Consider the following 23,750-nt stretch of genomic DNA (forward strand, 5'->3'; position numbering starts at 1 on the left):
CTAATCTGTTGGGGAGTGGATCAGAAAACCAGTTAGTATCGGGTGTGACCACAATTTGCCTCATGCAGCACGACACATCTCCTTTGCATAGAGTTGATCAGGTAGTTGATTGTAGCCTGAGGAATGTTGTCCCACTCCACTCCTCTTCAATGGCTGTGCGAAGTTGCTGGATATTGGCGGGACCTGGGAAACGGTGTCGTACACGTCGTTCAGAGCATCCCAACCATGCTCAATGGGTGACATGTCTGGTGAGAGTATGCCATGGAAGAACTGGGATATTTTCAGCTTCCAGGAATTGTGTACAGATCCTTGCGACATGGAGTGGTGCATTATCATACAGAAAAATGAGGTGTTGGCAGCGGATGAATGGCCTCAGGATCTCATCACAGTATCTCTGTGCATTCAAATTGGCATTGATAAAATGCAATTGTGTTCGTTGTCCGTAGCTCATGCCTGCCCATACCATAACCCCACCGCCACCATGGGACATCAGCAAACCACTCGCCCACACAACACCATACATGTGGTCTGTGGCTGTCAGCCGGTTGGACGTACTGCCAAATTTTCTAAAATTACATTGGAGGCGGCTTATGGTAGAGAAATTAACATTCAATTCTCTGTTAACAGCTCTGGGGGACATTCCCGCTGTCAGCATGCCAATTGCACGCTCCATCAAAAGTTGAGGCATCTGTGTTGTGTGAAGAAACTGCACATTTTAGAGTGGCCTTTTATTGTCCAAAGCACAAGGTGCACCTGTGTAATTATCATGATGTTTAATCAGCTTATTGATATGCCACACCTGTCAGGTGGATGTATTATCTTGGCAAAGGAAAAATGCTCACTAACAGGGAGGTGAACAAATTTTTGCAAAATATTTTAAAGAAATACTATTTTTGTGCGTATGGAAAATTCCGGGGTTCTTTTATTTCAGCTCATGAAATATGGGATCAACACTTTACATGTTGTGTTCATATTTTTGTTCAGTGCAGATTCCCGTGTAAATAATGATCTGTGAAAGGTGTATGTAAATGGTAAGGAGGACAGGTCCCAAATCAAACCCTGCGGGACACCTGTAGTTATATTGATGCAACATGACACCATCAGAATGCACACGTTTGTGTCCTGTCTGACAGATAGTTCCCAAACCATTTGCAAGACACCTGGTCGAGGCCGATTTCAGATAACCTATAATTTTAAGTTTAAAAAAAAAGCTCTTAGTGTAACGGCTGTCCTTCGTCCGAAGAGGAGGAGTAGGGATTGGACCAAAGTGCAGCGTGATATTTGGACATAACGAAGTTTATTAAAGTACAGACGAAAACCGAACACACTTCAACAAACTACAAAATAAGAAAACGAACGATGTATACAGACCTGAACATGGAACTTACATAAGACACGAAGAACTCACGAACAGGAACAGACTACATCAAACGAACGAACAAACCGAAACAGTCCCGTGTGGTGCAACATACACAGACACAGAAGACAACCACCCACAAACAAACAGTGTGAACAGCCTACCTTTATATGATTCTCAATCAGAGGAAAAGTCAAACACCTGTCTCTGATTGAGAACCATATAAGGCTAATTACAAACCACCTAAACATAGAAACACAAAACATAGAATGCCCACCCCAACTCACGCCCTGACCAACTAAACACATACAAAAATAACAGAAAACAGGTCAGGAACGTGACACATAGCTTAGAGTTTGTGATTTTAATATTTTTTCAAAACAAGATACACTAGTTTCGAAATTGGGCAGTAGTTATCTAGGTCAGAAGGGTCCCCACCTTTGTGAAGGTGGAGGACACATGCCGCCTTCCTGATCTTAGGGATAGCACCAGAAGCAATTTTTCAATAAAAAATGTGGGGTCAAAAGTTATACAATAAGGGGGGCAGAAAGCTGCAGTAGAAAGGGATCAAGATAATCAACTCCTGTGGATTTTGTTTTACATAACATTTTTGCAAGGCACTTAATACATCATTGACATAAAATGGTCTGCTGCTCTCTCATTCAGATATTTGCGCCTTACGGATTGTGGTTGTTGTGGGTGGCTGTTCACAAAAGTATATGTGTATTTTAACACAATACTGGTTGAATTGAACAAGTTTAAGCCTCCTATCTATCAATCATCGACCAGTGGAAAGACAGTGAAAAATGCGCTCTTGCAATGGCTGCATTGTGCGGATCCTAGACTATGGAATAAAAATTTGAGGGAGTTCCTCCCTTCAACTCAAAGCAATGAGATGAATCAGTCCTCCATGACAACAAAATCATAAACAACAGAGTAGGCTAATAAATCCTTAATTTTGGGTTATGCTCATGTAAAGCTATTTGGCTAATCTATATTTCCATATTTCCAAGTCCTATTGTCATGGAAATTCTTAAACAAAGGATCTAATGTACACAACCTGTTCCCAGAACAGTCTCACTCTTAATGAATTTTGTCTGTTTGGGATGGCGAATCAGTCCACTGACGCTCCCTCCTGGGTCCATGGCGGGTCCCTTCTGCTCCTTTGAGTGGAGTGTGGACTCCCTGAGCCACACCTAACGTGGCCCCGGCGCATTTAACCTTGAGTGCCCCTGGGAACGATCAGCAAGCGGAGTTAGACATCCCATCCTCGTCGCCAAGAATTGTCGTGGAAATTCTAACCAGAAAGGAAGAGAGACTATAGATTCTTCTAACAACAATTGTTTTACAAGATTTGCAAATCTGGAGCAATGAACAATTACTCAATGGTGCAGAGTTAAGGCTCAACGAACGAAAGAGTTGGGTCTCAGCTTTTATAGGAAAATACAACCTATTTTGTCTACGTGGCAGTTTAGCAGGTGTGTGAGATCATGGTGGGAACATAGTGTACAAACAAGTGACAAGACCAGTTGTGTTACTATCTCAAGCTGGACTCTGTTCTCTTCATATCTCCACACAGCTGTGCCCTTTGAACAGGATGGTTCGAAAACTGTAGCAACTCTCAGACGGCTCTTTGTCTTTGGCTGCGTTCCTAAGTTACACAAACGCAAGAGTGGAAAAAAACACTTGCTTCTTTTTACGTGACAGAAACAGACAGTGGAAATGTACAGGTTTAAGGATTATACATTGTCTGTCCATAACAGAGTTTGTAATTCCCACCATATTATTATTGAAGATCAAGGGGGTGTTCAGTTAATTGGAATGACTGTAAATCTGACAGACTTGTTTTTTAACGTAAAGATCTAGCCTAATCACATTATTATCGGTAGTAGAAAGCAAAGGTGTTAGAAGAAGCCTACATAACCAACCCATAAAGTAAAATTGAACATCCATTTATGGCCAGCTATGTAAACTCTTAAAATGTATTTATCATGCACTAGATGTTGTTCAATTGGTGATATTCATTTGTGTCTTCTTCTAATGCCTCTTAAGGTGAAATAAATCTAAAATGGAATTACATTACTGAGTTTAGGTAATCCAAAAAGTTACGTAGATTATTACAATTTTGGACAAGTAACTAGTAACTGTTATGGATTGCGTTTAGAAAGTGACCTACCCAACCCTGCATAAAAGGGCAGACCATTCTACAGCAACATTAGTCTCTTGTGACAGCTATTTAACACACACAAGATTTGGTTCCTTGGTTCATGTCTTCCAGTTTGTCTTGGTTTCTGAGCCCCGTCTCTCTCCCTGGCAGGTGTCTGCAAGGCTACATGAACAGCAGTCTGTCGGTGTTTGACATGGGCGCGCACTGGAACGTGAGTGAGGAGCAGAATAGATACTGTAGGTACAGAGACTACAGAGCCTCTCCCTGGAGCCCAGTACCATACGACTTCACTCTGCAGTTCTGGCACGTCCTGGCTGCAAGACTAGCCTTTATCATCGTCTTCGAGGTACGTCAGCACGTCCATGCTCTGTCTGTCTTGATCACTCATTAGGTGTTTCAGGCAGTATGATTCAATGACCTGAAAATCAGAAAGTGGGCAAATACTTTTCCCCGACACTGTACCTTCACATACTGCTGAGATTAGAGAGATTGGCTTGCAACTGGTTTACCAGTACTCTGGGGATTCTAGATATCCCAGATGCTATGTCCTGCCCATGTTCCCTTAAGCAAGGAACCTATCCCTTAAAACCCATCAGGGAGTTTATGTTTGCCTGTGTTGATTTTCTGTGATCTGAAAATGACAATGGACAACAAAGTCTTGTTCTTTCTCCATTTCCACCCTCAGCACCTGGTGTTTGGCATTAAGTCGTTCATCGCGTACCTGATCCCAGACATGCCCAAGAGTCTGTGTGACCGCATGCGGCGGGAGAAGTACCTGATGCAGGAGATGATGTATGAAGCAGAGCTGGAGCACCTGCAGAAGGAGAGGAAGAAGAACGGCAGGAGATATCACCACGAGTGGCCTTAGTGTTAGTCATGTTATGTTACGTCCCCCCTGTACTACATACAGTACCTCGTCTGCACACCTAAATCATATACACGCACGCACGCACGCACGCACGCACGCACGCACACACACACACACACACACAGTACACTTAATACACACACCAACACACACACACACACAAACATATGCACTCAGATCACATGTTCCCCTCTGCACACCAAAGAGGCCGTCTTCTGTCACCAGACCTGAGGCCCTCCCACCATCCTTCCCTGTACCCCGTACTTGTCCCCTGCTCCCATCTCTGTTACTGTGTCCCGTACTTGTCCCCTGCTCCCATCTCTGTTACTGTGCCCCGTACTTGTCCCCTGCTCCCATCTTTGTTACTGTACCCCGTACCTGTCCCCTGCTCCCATCTCTGTTACTGTGCCCTGTACTTGTCCCCTGCTCCCATCTCTGTTACTGTGCCCTGTACCTGTCCCCTGCTCCCATCTCTGTTACTGTACCCCGTACTTGTCTCCTGCTCCCATCTCTGTTACTGTGCCCCGTACTTGTCCCCTGCTCCCATCTCTGTTACTGTCCCCCACCTCTCCTTTCAGCTCTCCATCCAGCAGGAGGCCTAGTCCCTGTCTGTTCCCTGTCACGCCTGTCCTGTGTCGTTGTCCTGACTACGAATGGGGGGAGAGACCTACCTATCCAATTGTAATGTTTACTATGCAGAACAAGGGCTGCAGATCAGTTCACTACTGACTGTCTGCTCTCTTCTCGTCTCACTCTCATAGCACTCTCCATAGACACAGAATGACTAGAACGGACATCCCCATTCAAGTCAACGGTCCGTAATGGGTGGACAAGACTTGCGGCCATATTGAGTGCACCCGTCAAATTGCTGTGGTCTGAGGGCCTTTGTCCCTTTCTATGTCATTCTATTTCTACGTCGCTCTTCTCTATGTGGCAGCTAGCCTATAGCAGCCTGCTATGACATAAGACACTCCGGTCCGGTCCGGTGCAGTTCACAACACGGCTGTGTGTTCTGTGTTTGTCTTCCATGGACTTGGTAAGGGCCAGTCACTGTCCTATGTGGCTGCCTGACTGTGCTACTGTACTGTGGTACTGATAGTGGTTCCTCTTGTTGCTTAAGTGATTCTATTGACGTATGTACGTGTCTACCAACAAAAAAAAACAATGGACAATAATAATGTTGTTTATGCATAATGACTAAGTAATATTGCCCTCGAAGCATGCTGATTCGTTAAAAGCATTTTGGTTAATTTGTTGAACTTGCAGCATATCTGGGAAGATGTTACCGTTCAGAAGTTTGATAGAGGTTTAATTATCTCTATTTAAATCATGTAAAATGCATGGTTCATTTCGTTTTTGTATTTTCTTGGATAGACAACGTCCCTGTCTTGATGCCTGGGTTACTGCAAAGTCCGTTTCTATTCTGTGTGAGCTGAATGTTAGACATGTATTTATAATATTGCTGAGCTTGACTGTGTCCTGAGTTGTGGATGCTAGTATGTGAATATGGTGTGTTGATATTACTACAGTTTTAACCAACCACAAAATGTGTCACAAACATCACTCGTGCCTGTTGTTGCTGCAAATGCTTTACTGTACGTGCAAGAAAAATGTTTCTTGTAATTTTTCTCCAGTATGATTTACAACAACAAACTGAACTGTCTGTCCCCCAAGGATTTCATTTGGAGGAATGTTGTGATAAGAAAAATATGAAAATATAACTGCCAAATTCTGGCATTTATTTTCCTCTGTTGATAGCTCTGCAAGTAGAGAAAACCAACCCATCAGCAACATGTGAGTCCTGTAGTGAACTATACTGTACAGGCACTGGAGGGCAGTGAGCGCACTGGAAAATCTGTTCTTCCATTTACAGAATCAGTTTCTCATTGGCTACTGGAAGCAGAGAATCTGTTTTCTCACTGGCTACTGGAAGCAGAGAATCTGTTTTCTCACTGGCTACTGGAAGCAGAGAATCTGTTTTCTCACTGGCTACTGGAAGCAGAGAATCTGTTTTCTCATTGGCTACTGGAAGCAGAGAATCTGTTTTCTCATTGGCTACTGGAAGCAGAGAATCTGTTTTCTCACTGTCTACTGGAAGCAGAGAATCTGTTTTCTCACTGGCTACTGGAAGCAGAGAATCTGTTTTCTCACTGGCTACTGGAAGCAGAGGATCTGTTTTCTCACTGGCTAATGGAAGCAGAGAATCTGTTTTCTCATTGGCTACTGGAAGCAGAGAATCTGTTTTCTCATTGGCTACTGGAAGCAGAGAATCTGTTTTCTCACTGGCTACTGGCTACTGGAAGCAGATAATCTGTTTTCTCACTGGCTACTGGAAGCACTCAGAATGTGGCTGTATATGCATCCCAAATGGCACCCTAATCCCTTGGTAGTGCACTACTTTAGACCAGGACCCATAGGGAATAGGGTGCACTACTTTAGAACAGGACTCATAGGGAATAGGGTGCTGTAACGCGCTTCCTCCTTCTCCTCATCAGAAGAGGAGTAGCATGGATTTGACCAACGTGCAGCGGGTTGTGAATACATCATGAAACTTTATTTACAAGACAAAACTAAACACACGAAGAACACTTGAATATTTTACAAAACAACAAACCGAAGAAGACAGACCTGAACGAGAGTACTTACATAAAACACGAAGAACGCACGGACAGGGAAAACAGACTACACAAATACCGAACAAACGCTACAGTCTCGTGTGGTACACCGACAAGGACACAGGAGACAATCACCCACCAACAAACAGTGAGAACAACCTACCTTAATATGACTCTCAATTAGAGGAAAACGCAAAACACCTGCCTCTAATCAAGAGCCATACCAGGCAACCCAAAACCAACATAGAAACGGAAAACATAGACTGCCCACCCAAAACTCACGCCCTGACCATCACACACATACAAAACAACAGAAAACAGGTCAGGAACGTGACAGGTGCACTACTTTAGAACAGGACTCATAGGGAATAGGGTGCACTACTTTTGACCAGGACCCATAGGAAATAGGGTGCACTACTTTAGAACAGGACTCATAGGGAATAGGGTGCACTACTTTAGAACAGGACTCATAGGGAATAGGGTGCACTACTTTAGAACAGTACCCATGGGGAATAGGGTGCACTACTTTAGAACAGGACTCATAGGGAATAGGGTGCACTACTTTAGAACGGGACTCATAGGGAATAGGGTGCACTACTTTTGACCAGGACTCATAGGGAATAGGGTGCACTACTTTAGAACAGGACCCATAGGGAATAGGGTGCACTACTTTAGAACAGGACCCATAGGGAATAGGGTGCACTACTTTAGAACAGGCCTCATAGGGAATAGGGTGCACTACTTTAGAACGGGACTCATAGGGAATAGGGTGCACTACTTTTGACCAGGACTCATAGGGAATAGGGTGCACTACTTTAGAACAGGACCCATAGGGAATAGGGTGCACTACTTTAGAACAGGACCCATAGGGAATAGGGTGCACTACTTTAGAACAGGACTCATAGGGAATAGGGTGCACTACTTTAGAACAGGGCCCATAGGGAATAGGGTGCACTACTTTAGAACAGGACTCATAGGGAATGGGGTGCACTACTTTAGAACAGGGCCCATAGGGAATAGGGTGCACTACTTTAGAACAGAACCCATGGGGAATAGGGTGCACTACTTTAGAACAGGACTCATAGGGAATAGGGTGCACTACTTTAGAACAGGGCCCATAGGGAATAGGGTGCACTACTTTAGAACAGGACCCATAGGGAATAGGGTGCACTACTTTAGAACAGTACCCATGGGGAATAGGGTGCACTACTTTAGAACAGGACCCATAGGGAATAGGGTGCACTACTTTAGAACAGGACCCATAGGGAATAGGGTGCACTACTTTAGAACAGGACCCATAGGGAATAGGGTGCACTACTTTAGAACAGGACCCATAGGGAATAGGGTGCACTACTTTAGAACAGGACCCATAGGGAATAGGGTGCACTACTTTAGAACAGGGCCCATAGGGAATAGGGTGCACTACTTTAGAACAGGGCCCATAGGGAATAGTGTGCACTACTTTAGAACAGGGCCCATAGGGAATAGGGTGCACTACTTTAGAACAGGGCCCATAGGGAATAGGGTGCACTACTTTAGAACAGGGCCCATAGGGAATAGGGTGCACTACTTTAGAACAGGGCCCATAGGGAATAGTGTGCACTACTTTAGAACAGGGCCCATAGGGAATAGTGTGCACTACTTTAGAACAGGGCCCATAGGGAATAGGGTGCACTACTTTAGAACAGTACCCATGGGGAATAGGGTGCACTACTTTAGAACAGGGCCCATAGGGAATAGGGTGCACTACTTTAGAACAGTACCCATGGGGAATAGGGTGCACTACTTTAGAACAGGGCCCATAGGGAATAGGGTGCACTACTTTAGAACAGGGCCCATAGGGAATAGGGTGCACTACTTTAGAACAGGGCCCATAGGGAATAGGGTGCACTACTTTAGAACAGGGCCCATAGGGAATAGGGTGCACTACTTTAGAACAGGGCCCATAGGGAATAGGGTGCACTACTTTAGAACAGGGCCCATAGGGAATAGGGTGCACTACTTTAGAACAGGGCCCATAGGGAATAGGGTGCACTACTTTAGAACAGGGCCCATAGGGAATAGGGTGCACTACTTTAGAACAGGGCCCATAGGGAATAGGGTGCACTACTTTAGAACAGGGCCCATAGGGAATAGGGTGCACTACTTTAGAACAGGGCCCATAGGGAATAGTGTGCACTACTTTAGAACAGGGCCCATAGGGAATAGGGTGCACTACTTTAGAACAGTACCCATGGGGAATAGGGAAACTGGGTCAGATTAGACATACCAGTGGCTTGGATGTCGTGGGTATCAGAGAGGAACATCCAGGCACTATACTGCATATGTCATACTTTCATGCCAAAATACATTAACAGCGCTCCAAATATCATTTGGTTTTCATTCTTAAATTGACCTCAAATATGAAATACAGTCAGATCATTAAATTATCTCTTGTTTGAAAAACAACAACATAAATTAGAGGAATTAGTTTAGTTGTACCCGAGCAAATAATATGAAGTTCTGGGAACGTTCCACTGAACATTAGCGAAAATCATGAAGACGTCACCATGTGACTTGCCCTAGACTGACTTTTGTGATGCTGCCTTTCTTGGTGGTCGATTCTGATATTCTGAAATGTTCTGAAAGATCTGGAATATAGCAGCATGGTTTCAACCCTGAGGATTTCCAGAACAAGCATCTCAGGAGCATGACAGACACATACCATCTGTGAAAGTGCCAGTAGGCTAAGATAATATAATAATATTTAGCAGGGAAACGAACCCACAATTCCTGACATTGCAAAAACCGTGATCTACCAACTGAGTCATACAGGAACACAAGATCACATTCCCTTGTCCAACATGTTAAGATATTCAATCACACGTTCTCTTTCCTTTTGGATTCGGCACTTTGGAGATGAACAAAATATGATAGATTTAGGAAATGGGATTTTGATTACTCTGGTTTGGTAGTTTAGAGGTGGCCTAGCCCTATTTCATTATAAACAACAATATAACTCTGTTTAGAGGTGACCCAGCCCTATTTCATTATAAAGAACAATATAACTCTGTTTAGAGGTGACCCAGCCCTATTTCATTATAAACAACAATATAACTCTGTTTAGAGGTGACCCAGCCCTATTTCATTATAAACAACAATATAACTCTGTTTAGAGGTGACCCAGCCCTATTTCATTATAAACAACAATATAGCTCTGTTTAGAGGTGACCCAGCCCTATTTCATTATAAACAACAATATAACTCTGTTTAGAGGTGACCCAGCCCTATTTCATTATAAACAACAATATAACTCTGTTTAGAGGTGACCCAGTCCTATGTCATTATAAACAACAATATAACTCTGTTTAGAGGTGACCCAGCCCTATTTCATTATAAACAACAATATAACTCTGTTTAGAGGTGACCCAGCCCTATTTCATTATAAACAACCTCTGTTTAGAGGTGACCCAGCCCTATTTCATTATAAACAACAATATAACTCTGTTTAGAGGTGACCCAGCCCTATTTCATTATCAACAACAATATAACTCTGTTTAGAGTGACCCAGCCCTATTTCATTATAAACAACAATATAACTCTGTTTAGAGGTGACCCAGCCCTATTTCATTATAAACAACCTCTGTTTAGAGGTGACCCAGCCCTATTTCATTATAAACAACCTCTGTTTAGAGGTGACCCAGCCCTATTTCATTATAAACAACAATATAACTCTGTTTAGAGTGACCCAGCCCTATTTCATTATAAACAACCTCTGTTTAGAGGTGACCCAGCCCTATTTCATTATAAACAACAATATAACTCTGTTTAGAGGTGACCCAGCCCTATTTCATTATAAACAACAATATAACTCTGTTTAGAGGTGACCCAGCCCTATTTCATTATCAACAAACTCTGTTTAGAGGTGACCCAGCCCTATTTCATTATAAACAACCTCTGTTTAGAGATGACCCAGCCCTATTTCATTATAAACAACCTCTGTTTAGAGGTGACCCAGTCCTATTTCATTATAAACAACCTCTGTTTAGAGGTGACCCAGCCCTATTTCATTATAAACAACCTCTGTTTAGAGGTGACCCAGTCCTATGTCATTATAAACAACAATATAACTCTGTTTAGAGGTGACCCAGCCCTATTTCATTATAAACAACAATATAACTCTGTTTAGAGGTGACCCAGCCCTATTTCATTATAAACAACCTCTGTTTAGAGATGACCCAGTCCTATTTCATTATAAACAACCTCTGTTTAGAGGTGACCCAGTCCTATTTCATTATAAACAACCTCTGTTTAGAGGTGACCCAGCCCTATTTCATTATAAACAACCTCTGTTTAGAGGTGACCCAGCCCTATTTCATTATAAACAACCTCTGTTTAGAGGTGACCCAGCCCTATTTCATTATAAACAACCTCTGTTTAGAGGTGACCCAGCCCTATTTCATTATCAACAACCTCTGTTTAGAGGTGACCCAGCCCTATTTCATTATCAACAACCTCTGTTTAGAGGTGACCCAGCCCTATTTCATTATAAACAACAATATAACTCTGTTTAGAGGTGACCCAGCCCTATTTCATTATAAACAACCTCTGTTTAGAGATGACCCAGCCCTATTTCATTATCAACAAACTCTGTTTAGAGGTGACCCAGCCCTATTTCATTATCAACAACCTCTGTTTAGAGATGACCCAGCCCTATTTCATTATCAACAAACTCTGTTTAGAGGTGGCCTAGCCCTATTTCATTATCAACAAACTCTGTTTAGAGTTGACCCAGCCCTATTTCATTATCAACAAACTCTGTTTAGAGGTGGCCTAGCCCTATTTCATTATAAACAACAATATAACTCTGTTTAGAGGTGACCCAGCCCTATTTCATTATGAACAAACTCTGTTTAGAGGTGACCCAGCCCTATTTCATTATAAACAACAATATAACTCTGTTTAGAGGTGACCCAGCCCTATTTCATTATCAACAACCTCTGTTTAGAGGTGACCCAGCCCTATTTCATTATCAACAAACTCTGTTTAGAGGTGACCCAGCCCTATTTCATTATCAACAAACTCTGTTTAGAGGTGACCCAGCCCTATTTCATTATCAACAACCTCTGTTTAGAGGTGACCCAGCCCTATTTCATTATGAACAAACTCTGTTTAGAGGTGACCCAGCCCTATTTGATTATGAACAAACTCTGTTTAGAGATGACCCAGCCCTATTTCATTATCAACAACCTCTGTTTAGAGGTGACCCAGCCCTATTTCATTATCAACAACCTCTGTTTAGAGTTGACCCAGCCCTATTTCATTATGAACAAACTCTGTTTAGAGGTGACCCAGCCCTATTTCATTATCAACAACCTCTGTTTAGAGCTGACCCAGCCCTATTTCATTATCAACAAACTCTGTTTAGAGGTGACCCAGCCCTATTTCATTATGAACAAACTCTGTTTAGAGGTGACCCAGCCCTATTTGATTATCAACAAACTCTGTTTAGAGGTGACCCAGCCCTATTTCATTATCAACAAACTCTGTTTAGAGGTGACCCAGCCCTATTTGATTATGAACAAACTCTGTTTAGAGGTGACCCAGCCCTATTTCATTATCAACAACCTCTGTTTAGAGGTGACCCAGCCCTATTTCATTATAAACAACAATATAACTCTGTTTAGAGGTGACCCAGCCCTATTTCATTATAAACAACAATATAACTCTGTTTAGAGGTGACCCAGCCCTATTTCATTATAAACAACAATATAACTCTGTTTAGAGGTGACCCAGCCCTATTTCATTATAAACAACCTCTGTTTAGAGATGACCCAGCCCTATTTCATTATAAACAACCTCTGTTTAGAGGTGACCCAGTCCTATTTCATTATAAACAACCTCTGTTTAGAGGTGACCCAGCCCTATTTCATTATAAACAACCTCTGTTTAGAGGTGACCCAGTCCTATGTCATTATAAACAACAATATAACTCTGTTTAGAGGTGACCCAGCCCTATTTCATTATAAACAACAATATAACTCTGTTTAGAGGTGACCCAGCCCTATTTCATTATAAACAACCTCTGTTTAGAGATGACCCAGTCCTATTTCATTATAAACAACCTCTGTTTAGAGGTGACCCAGTCCTATTTCATTATAAACAACCTCTGTTTAGAGGTGACCCAGCCCTATTTCATTATAAACAACCTCTGTTTAGAGGTGTCCCAGCCCTATTTCATTATAAACAACCTCTGTTTAGAGGTGACCCAGCCCTATTTCATTATAAACAACCTCTGTTTAGAGGTGACCCAGCCCTATTTCATTATCAACAACCTCTGTTTAGAGGTGACCCAGCCCTATTTCATTATAAACAACAATATAACTCTGTTTAGAGGTGACCCAGCCCTATTTCATTATCAACAGCCTCTGTTTAGAGATGACCCAGCCCTATTTCATTATCAACAAACTCTGTTTAGAGGTGGCCTAGCCCTATTTCATTATCAACAAACTCTGTTTAGAGGTGACCCAGCCCTATTTCATTATCAACAAACTCTGTTTAGAGGTGGCCTAGCCCTATTTCATTATAAACAACAATATAACTCTGTTTAGAGGTGACCCAGCCCTATTTCATTATGAACAAACTCTGTTTAGAGGTGACCCAGCCCTATTTCATTATAAACAACCTCTGTTTAGAGGTGACCCAGCCCTATTTCATTATAAACAACAATATAACTCTGTTTAGAGGTGACCCAGCCCTATTTCATTATCAACAACCTCTGTTTAGAGGTGACCCAGCCCTATTTCATTATCAACAAACTCTGTTTAGAGGTGACCCAGCCCTATTTCATTATCAACAAACTCTGTTTAGAGGTGACCCAGCCCTATTTCATTATCAACAACCTCTGTTTAGAGGTGACCCAGCCCTATTTCATTATGAACAAACTCTGTTTAGAGGTGACCCAGCCCTATTTCATTATGAACAAACTCTGTTTAGAGATGACCCAGCCCTATTTCATTATCAACAACCTCTGTTTAGAGGTGACCCAGCCCTATTTCATTATCAACAACCTCTGTTTAGAGGTGACCCAGCCCTATTTCATTATGAACAAACTCTGTTTAGAGGTGACCCAGCCCTATTTCATTATCAACAACCTCTGTTTAGAGGTGACCCAGCCCTATTTGATTATCAACAAACTCTGTTTAGAGGTGACCCAGCCCTATTTCATTATGAACAAACTCTGTTTAGAGGTGACCCAGCCCTATTTCATTATCAACAAACTCTGTTTAGAGGTGACCCAGCCCTATTTCATTATCAACAAACTCTGTTTAGAGGTGACCCAGCCCTATTTGATTATGAACAAACTCTGTTTAGAGGTGACCCAGCCCTATTTCATTATCAACAACCTCTGTTTAGAGGTGACCCAGCCCTATTTCATTATGAACAAACTCTGTTTAGAGGTGACCCAGCCCTATTTCATTATCAACAACCTCTGTTTAGAGGTGACCCAGCCCTATTTCATTATGAACAAACTCTGTTTAGAGGTGACCCAGCCCTATTTCATTATAAACAACAGTTGAACTTAGAGAACTTAGTCACTTTTATTGTAAATTGTTTAACTTGTACTTTTATTATTAAAGTAGTACTTTTTTTGTAAATTATTTAACTTTTAATTTTATTGTAAATTATTAAACTCTTACTTTTAATAATTCTTACTTTTAATAACTCTTACTCTTACTTTGTAAATTACTTTATTGTTCAACTGTTATCATTTTCTATGTATTGTATATACTGTTTACGTTCTATAAATGTTATTTTTTTCCAGTTTACTTTGCAATGTATATTCTTTTCAAATCTATTATTATTATCTATGATTGTGTATAATATGTTTTGTAGCGATTCTAAATGCAATCGACCAGCATGACGTTCACCTCTCTGTACCTGCAATCAAGGCGATGTAACCATAGAAATATAATTACAAGAACAGTATTCCTGTTCATTCTCCCCTGTTCTGATGGGCTTTTTCCCCAGAAATCTACAAATCATATATCTATGAACGTTAAATAGAAAAAATCCACTTTTCCTCAGCTGTCCTCCGAATGTTTGGCATGTGATTTAACTTTGTATCATATTTTCTTAGTTGCTATCAATAGACATTCATCTGCTTTTAAAAAATATATATTTTTGCACTCCTGTATTTGCATGACTATGATGCACCAACACTTATAGGTCAGTTGCTTAAGCACCTTAAATTAAAGTTTTTAAAAAGCTGGTTAATTTATTGTATCAAAGATACACATATAGAGAATCAGAGTTGATATCGTTATAATCATCAAAAAAATAACCAAATACAGTCAGTACATCCATGTATAGTCAAGAATGTTTTATCTCTTTTTTTTTATACTGTTGCTATTCTCAGAATAAACTGTCCAACATATCAGTTAAAAACATTATTTGCTAAATATTAATTTGTTTCCTCATATACAGAGCCTTCAGAAAGTATTCACAGCCATTGACTTTTCCCACATTTCGTTGTGTTACAGCCTGAATTAAACATGGATCAAGTTTAGATTTTAAGTCTCTGGCCTACACTCAATACCCCATAATGTCAAAGTGAAATTGTTTTTAGAATTTTTTACAAATGAATTGCTGAAATGCTGAAATGTCTTGAGTCAATAAGTATTCAACCCCTTTGTTATGGCATGCCTAAATAAGTTCATGGGTAAACATTTGCTTAACAAGTCACATAAGTTTAATTGATTCATCAGCGTGCAATAATAGTGTTTCAGATGATTTTTTAATGACTTCCTCATCTCTGTACCCCACACATACAATTATCTCTAATGTCCCTCAGTCCAGCAGTGCATTTCAAACACAGATTCAACCACAAAGACCAGGGAGGTTTTCCAATTCCTCGCAAAGAAGGGCACCTATTGGTAGTTGGTTAAACTATAAAAGCAGACATTGAATATCCCTTTGAGCATGGTGAAGTTATTAATTGCACTTTGGATGGTGTATCAATACACCCAGTCACTACAAATATCCACGAGTCCTTCAGTTGCCGGAGAGGAAAGAAAACTGCTCAGCGATTTCACCATGAGGCCAATGGTGACTTAAAAACAGTTACAGAGTTTAAAGGATGTGGATAAGAGAAAACAAACTTGTAGTTACCCCACAATACTAACCTAAATGACAGAGTGAAAAGAAGGAAGCCTATACAGAATAAATATATTACAAAACATCCTGTTCACAGGAGGTTGGTGGCACCTTAATTGACAAAGCGTTATGTTTGGGGCAAATCCAACACAACACATCACTGAGTAGCACTCTTCATATTTTCATGCAGAGTGGTGGCTGCATCATGTTATGGGTATGCTTGTGGTCGTTAAGGTCTAGAGAGTGTTTTAGGATAAAAAGAAGCAGAATAGAGCTAAGCAGAGGCAAAATCCCAGAGGAAAACCTGGATCAGTCTGCTTTTCAACAGACGGTGGAGACAAATGCACTTTTCAGCAGGACAATAACCTAAAACACAAGGCCAAATAAACACTGGAGTTGGTTACCAAGACAACATTGAATGTTCCTGAGTGGCCCAGTTATAATTTTGACTTAAATCTGCCTTAATATCTATGGCAAAACTTGAAAATGGCTGTATAGCAATGATTAACAACCAACTTTGAATAATTTTTAAAAGAATAATGTGCAAATATTAATCTCTTAGAGACTTACCCAGAAAGACTCACAGCTGTAATCACTGCCAAAGGTGATTCTAACATGTATTAACTCAGGGGTGTGAATACTTATGTAAATGACATATTTCTGTATTTCATTTTCATTTGTAAAAATGTCTAAAAAACATGTTTTCACTTTGTCATTATGATGTATTGTGTGTAGATGGGTGAGAAAAACATATGTAATCCATTTTGAATTTAGTCTCTAACACAACAACATGTGGAATAAGTCAAGGGGTATGAATACTTTCTGAAGGCGCTGTAAATACAAGACACAGTCTCATCATACATTTACACATTTGATCATTCTTTTGAGGATTGTTTTGTTTTGGGACTGATTGGCTGAGGAATGGTCAAACATTGTCCCTTTGATGTGATTGGACTGAAAACACCTTCCCTTCGATGTGGATGGTCATTTGAAATCTATGCATGTCGTAACCATGACTACAGCATCCATCTTGAACAGTGTCCAAAGGAGATATTTATTATTTGTTGTTTTTTAGTGTTGAGTCTGCATTAAATAGAGCTTACCTGTTTTAAGTCTATAAGTCAATGATTCGTGTCTGTAGCTGTTGTTTTGGAGTTGTCGCTATGAAGCTGAATTAAAGATGAATTTCCACGATGCGGAGTCCTAAGACTGGAAATTGGAATCTGGGTGGTAATATTGTTTTGTTGATATTATTTTAGAACTCACCTGGTTAAAAATGATGAATAAAAAATATATAAATACAAAAGATTAAATAATCTGGTGGGTCACATGGAAATTAGAATGATTTTAGTTGTCGTGGCACACAAACAAATATTTTTGCACCTTCAGGGGGCGGTTTCCCAGACGCAGATTAAGACTAGTCCTGGATTAAGTAACAAGATCAATGGAGAATCTCCATTAAAAAATGGATTAGGATTAGTCTTAATCTGTGTCCCTGAAACGGCCCCTAAAGGTGTTTGATGAGGAAGCACAGTAGACCATAGATTTACTATCTATACGATGTCATCCGTTTTTCTAACATGAGGTATGTCAATACCGAACACTCGTATGACTTCCCCCCTATGGAAAAGCATACCAGAATATATCAAAAAGATAATGATCATATGATGTAACATAATCAGATTTGGATATCACCCTTTTTTCTGTAATAAATCATGGCTCTTTTAAATCAACTGCTTCTCGGAATGTTATTATATGTTACTTCATATTCACACACCTCATTTTGCACTCTAGGTGCTCGGAGTGCTTGGAATACAAAGTCAACGAAACAAATGACAAATATCGGCTCTGTGTTATTCTTCATGACTTTTTGTTTTAATAGAGTGAACTAGACTGGTGGTGAGTAGGAGACGGGAGTTACTGCTCTTATCACGTAGTCATACATCATCTTTGTTTTAATAGAGTGAACTAGACTGGTGGTGAGTAGGAGAAGGGAGTTACTGCTCTTATCACGTAGTCATACATCATCTTTGTTTTAATAGAGTGAACTAGACTGGTGGTGAGTAGGAGACGGGAGTTACTGCTCTTATCACGTAGTCATACATCATCTTTGTTTTAATAGAGTGAACTAGACTGGTGGTGAGTAGGAGACGGGAGTTACTGCTCTTATCACGTAGTCATACATCATCTTTGTTTTAATAGAGTGAACTAGACTGGTGGTGAGTAGGAGACGGGAGTTACTGCTCTTATCACGTAGTCATACATCATCTTTGTTTTAATAGAGTGAACTAGACTGGTGGTGAGTAGGAGACGGGAGTTACTAATTTGTTTTAATAAGGTTAGGGTTAGGGAAAGGGAAAGGGTTAGCTAAAAGGTTTAAGGTTAGGGGAAGGGTTAGCTAACAGGGTTAAGGTTAGGAGAAGGGTTAGCTAAAAGGTTTAAGGTTAGGGGAAGGGTTAGCTAACAGGGTTAAGGTTAGGAGAAGGGTTAGCTAAAAGGTTTAAGGTTAGGGGAAGGGTTAGCTAACAGGGTTTGGGTTAGCTAGCATGCTAAGTAGTTGCAAAGTAGCAAATTGTTCAAATGTTGTCTGTGATGAGGTTCAAACTCGCAACTTTTGGTTTGCCAGATGCTGGTATTATCTGCCTACCCATCCACCACGACTAGCCATCCTATATTAATTGTTGCATTAAATAACCATCTGTACGTTTACTAGGTTACTTCTAGTCTATGAGACCGGGCTGGATATACTAACCACAAGTTAGATCCACTGCAGTAAATACATGGTACACCATATACCATGTCTGCCAAACAGGTCATTCAATAATGAGTTAATTAATCACATTGTGTTTCTCACTGAAGCTGTACATATAATCAATGGTTTTCTAAATGGCATTTGTGTGATTGTAAAGTACCACATGCATTGGGTCATATTAAATGGCAGTTCTAGTTGAATCCATCTGTCCATCAGTATATGTTGGACCATAACTAGACAGGGAATGTGATGACACAAAAACCCTGTTTATACCTGCCACTAAAACGCTCTGTCCTTCCTCCTCATCTTGTCCGTTTACATTTATAAGATCTGATCGAAATCGGATCACAATACGTCTTTTCATCATCTACACCTGTCTGAAAAGGTGGGCACAATCAGAATGTGGACATGATCTGGACACAGGACGCATGTTAGAACCAGGTTTAAACGGGGTTAGGGAGTACTGGAATCGCAGTGTGTCATAACCCAGAGGTTTAGACCACTTTCCCTGTTATCAGATGGCAGCCAATGATCCTGCTATCTCTGATCTCATCCTGTTGACTAATGTCTCTCCCAAGGTGGCTGTGCTGCTCTGCAGACCAATGAGATACAATGACTGGACAAAACATGAGGAACATTCCATAACAGACTGAACAGGTGAATTCAGGTGAAAGCTATGATCCCTTATTGATGTCACCTGTTAAATCCACTTCAATCATTGTAGATGAAGGGGGAGGAGACAAGTTAAAGAAAGGTTTATAAGCCTTGAGACATTGATTGTGTATGTGTGCCATTCAGAGGGTGAATGGGCAAGGCAAAATATTTAAGTGTCTTTGAACAGGGTATGGTTGTAGGTGCCAGGCACACCGGTTTGAGTGTTTCAAGAAGTGCAACGCTGCTGGGTTTTTCACACTCAACAGTTTCCCGTGTGTATCAAGAATGGTCCACCAGCCAAAGGACATTCAGCCAACTTGACACAACTGTGTGAAGCATTGGAGTCAACAAGGGCCAGCATCCCTGTGGAACGCTTTCGACACCTTGTCGAGTCCATGCCTTGAGGAATTGAGGCTGTTCAGAGGGCAGAATAAGGGGGTGCAACTCAATATTAGGAAGGTGTTCCTAATGTTTTGTGCTTACGGTGTATCATACTAGACAACACATCTCATCTAAAAACACTGCCCCCTAGTGGTCTGAAAATTGCCTTTGATCTCATGCTCGTTTTATACATTTCTAAATTAACATATTATTTCCACAGTTTATCAGCGTCCTCCCAAGATGTTCCCTCCGTTGATGATGCTTGTTATGCATTATGTTTAAACCAAAAGATTACGTGTTACAAAGATTAAGTGAAATGGAAACAATGAAATACTGTATATTAAATAAAATAATATTATATGTTGATGTTAATACTATGTACAATATGTAGCAATATGATGTTGAAAACAATAGCCTCAGAAATTCAACATGCTGTATTGTCTTTTAACAGTTTCACTTTGTCATCCTCATCACCCTAATCATCCTCATCACCCTAATTACAACCCTAATTACTATGACACACCCCTCACTATTGTCATTGGTTGCACTAATTGCACTGTTTGTCTACATAACCTGGTTCAAGCATTCATGACATCACCCTAAAGAAGACAGTGATGCTGAAACGGTGGTTTACCCAATAAATTACTGGGAGCCTTTATATATAGTGTGTGTCGCTCTCTTTGTTTATTTTTTATAGCAATCAGAGATTGGCCCTTTAAGGCATAACACATAACATATTGACGCCTCTACTCCAGTTGCTGACCCCTCCGTGGCTGGCGCCTCCGCAGCTGGCGCTGATGCCTCCGGTGCTGACGCCTCCGCGGCCGACGCCTCCGCGGCCGACGCCTCCGCGGCCGACGCCTCCGCGGCCGACGCCTCCGCGGCCGACGCCTCCGCTGCCGACGCCTCCGCTGCCGACGCCTCCACTGCCGACGCCTCCACTGCCGACGCCTCCACTGCCGACGCCTCCACTGCCGACGCCTCCACTGCCGACGCCTCCACTGCCGACGCCTCCACTGCTGTATATAGTATAATACACAGTAACATACATCTGCATGTCATGCAATGGAGACGTAACATTGGCTGAATTGAACCAACCATACACAATGCTGTTATAAAACAGCCTTATCTAGCCTCAACACATGTTGTCAGAACAATAGACCTGTACTGTCTCTACAAACTCTGTAAAACATGGATCTATGTCAGTCCCAGCTATGAGTTTGTTTCTGGGATTGACAATGATGACTGAAACACCCAATTCTCTTCACAGGAACATCAAACAAGTCCAAATCTAAACACCTGTTCATTTATTTTTCAAAAAGTTAATCACAAAACCTTTAGCCCCTGTTTGGTCAGCTGGTCTGCTTAACAATATAAGCATGCTTCTGTCAAACCTTAAAAAAAAACATTTGAATCATTGAAATATTCAGATGTATATAAGAACCATCAGATCAGAGTACCGTAGCTAGGATGTCAACTGAATAGCCACGTTACATATCTGTACAACATTCCTCAGTAGTATCTGTCATGAAGCAGAGACTAAGCACGGTTAGTCAGCGGGCTAGTCTACCTCAAACTGTACCAGGATGGAAACCACCTCACAGCACAGAAAGATCAACTATATGCCTCTAGTCTACAACAGATACTTACTTTATTGGTAACCATTTCCCAGCTGTTGAACAAAAACAAATATTAAATCGAAAACAACTCAAGTTGGCAACAGGTACGTACTAAACTGCTGACAATATGGGCAAACAGAGATGCTGACTGTACCTTACAATGATACCTATATATAGGTGTATCCCAAGACTACCTGTGTTGCAGGTTTACCTGAACAGATCTCATTCAGAAAGGAAACGTCATCATGCTTGGACCGCCCAGTTTAAAGCCAACTGATACAATTCTTATCAAGACTAGCATATTTTTACATTCATGTGTTATTTATTTTTGTTTTGCAGTGTTTGGGAGCAGTGAACTATATGTAGTTTAACTAGTTATTTAACTACATTTTGCAGTAGCTTGGTGGTAGTTGAACTAAATTCAAATCCTGGTAATGTTTTCAGTCATTAATAACTGTTTTACCATGTAGTGGTGTAGCTAACTACTGGAACTACACACTACTGTTTTACCATGTAGCGGTGTATCTAACTACTGGAACTACACACTACTGTTTTACCATGTAGCGGTGTAGCTAACTACTGGAACTACACACTACTGTTTTACCATGTAGCGGTGTAGCTAACTACTGCAACTACACACTACTGTTTTACCATGTAGCGGTGTAGCTAACTACTGGAACTACACACTACTGTTTTACCATGTAGCGGTGTAGCTAACTACTGGAACTACACACTACTGTTTTACCATGTAGCGGTGTAGCTAACTACTGGAACTACACACTACTGTTTTACCATGTAGCTAACTACTGGAACTACACACTACTGTTTTACCATGTAGCGGTGTAGCTAACTACTGGAACTACACACTACTGTTTTACCATGTAGCGGTGTAGCTAACTACTGCAACTACACACTACTGTTTCACCATGTAGCGGTGTAGCTAACTACTGGAACTACACACTACTGTTTTTTAATATAATAAGTTATACTTTCTGTTAATCTGACTCCAGAGGAATCTGTTTTACAATTTGTAGTCTGTAACCTTTCAGATTGAGATATGATAATCTTTCGCTAAGTAGATTGGATGTAGTGAACTACTTTTTCAAAGTAACTTTAGTTCAGTAAACTGTATTTTTATTAATGGTAGCTTGAGTTTAGCTTAACTTCTTCCAGTAGGAAGTAATTGGTAGCTTGGTAAACTACATTTTCAGAGTAGCTTCCCCAACACTGTTGTTTTGTATCTATCAATCTCAGTATTTATTTATGTTTACCCAAAAACAATCACATACAGAAAAACACTACCAGGAACATCTCAACCCGGTCCTACAACTGAGGTTGCCTTGTAGGGCTGGTGATGTACATACATAATTCTAGGATCCTGGATATGTTGCAGTGTGTTTACATTTGTACCCAAAAAATGTAATTCCACAAATTCTCAAAAGAGAATTTAAATTAAAGGTATTGTAGATTTAGACTAGGCTTAATCTGAGTCTGGAAAAATGGCCTCTTCAGTTGAATACCTTGATTTTCCTTCATGTGTTCCTCTGGGCAGGTTCTAGAATAGTGACTTCATCTGTTCCATGATTTGTTTTAGTTTGATCTAGTGGTAGCATAGTGCTGCCTCGAGACGGGTCCTAGTGGCAGGGGTTCAATTCCAGAGTCTTCCTCTCTGCGTCTCCCTTCGCTCCTTCATATCTGCTTCCATCTCAATAACGTTACAAAATGTAAACACACTGCAACGTATGCAGGATCCTAGAACTGTGTATGTACGTCACCAACCCTACAAGGTAACCTCAGTTGCAGGGCTGTGTTGACCTGGTCTGGGTAGTCATTTTCTGTATGTGATTGTTTTTGGGCCTTAAAATGACTTGGCATTGGCACCATAGACTCTGGTAGGTGTGATAGTTCGCCAGCAGCCCAAAACATCTCAAGTTTAAGCTACAGATCAGGAAAAACAAGCTCGTAAGAATTGTACTTAAACTGCCCCCTCATGCTCGTCAGGAGGTAGAGCATTTTCAGCAGTTAAGGTGGCGATCTGGCTGGCTATCTACACAGTTGTCACGGCTGTCGTCCTCTTCTTCCTCTGAAGAGGTGTAGCAAGGATCGGACCAATACGCAGCGTGGTAGGTGTCCATGTTTTAATAGGGAAAACTGAACATGAACATGAACACAAATACAAAAACAATAAACATGAACAAACCG

General features: G+C 41.0%; 2 protein-coding genes across 15 annotated transcripts in view; both read left to right on the forward strand.

The window, feature by feature from the left end:
- Nucleotides 1-6,050, forward strand: part of ano3 (anoctamin 3) — a 126,035-nt gene extending 119,985 nt beyond the window's left edge. The window contains exons 25-26 of the mRNA XM_055922023.1: nt 3,675-3,870; nt 4,210-6,050. Of these exons, the coding sequence (XP_055777998.1) occupies nt 3,675-3,870; nt 4,210-4,392 (379 nt within the window). The 3' untranslated portion in view covers nt 4,393-6,050. The remainder of the gene's footprint in view (nt 1-3,674; nt 3,871-4,209) is intronic.
- Nucleotides 6,051-10,744: 4,694 nt separating this feature from the next.
- On the forward strand, nt 10,745-17,875 carry LOC129854890 (uncharacterized). Of its 14 annotated transcripts, none has more exons than XR_008759392.1 (7): nt 10,745-10,820; nt 10,912-11,513; nt 11,864-11,905; nt 11,955-13,333; nt 13,600-13,641; nt 13,733-14,320; nt 14,363-17,875. XR_008759392.1 is itself a non-coding variant. In XM_055922022.1 (6 exons), exons 3-6 carry the CDS (start codon nt 13,082-13,084, stop codon nt 14,564-14,566), a joined length of 1,002 nt encoding a protein of 333 aa, XP_055777997.1. In that variant the 5' UTR covers nt 10,747-10,820; nt 10,912-11,905; nt 11,955-13,081; the 3' UTR covers nt 14,567-17,875. The 14 variants fall into 14 exon arrangements, 1 of the variants encoding a protein (XP_055777997.1); XR_008759395.1 differs by having other exon boundaries at nt 13,733-14,236; XR_008759394.1 differs by having other exon boundaries at nt 13,733-14,152; nt 14,237-17,875.
- Nucleotides 17,876-23,750: the final 5,875 nt, after the last annotated feature.

The sequence above is a fragment of the Salvelinus fontinalis genome, chromosome 5 (genome assembly GCF_029448725.1).
Source record: "Salvelinus fontinalis isolate EN_2023a chromosome 5, ASM2944872v1, whole genome shotgun sequence".
NCBI classification, from domain to species: domain Eukaryota; kingdom Metazoa; phylum Chordata; class Actinopteri; order Salmoniformes; family Salmonidae; genus Salvelinus; species Salvelinus fontinalis.

Excerpts from the sequence above, each read along its gene's own strand:
- LOC129854890 (XM_055922022.1), top strand. The coding sequence starts at position 13,082 with ATGACCCAGTCCTATTTCATTATAAACAACCTCTGTTTAGAGGTGACC. Across the intron at positions 13,642-13,732 it reads TGAACAAACTCTGTTTAGAG|GTGACCCAGCCCTATTTCAT; the intron begins GTGACCCAGCCC and ends CTCTGTTTAGAG. Across the intron at positions 14,237-14,362 it reads TGAACAAACTCTGTTTAGAG|GTGACCCAGCCCTATTTCAT; the intron begins GTGACCCAGCCC and ends CTCTGTTTAGAG.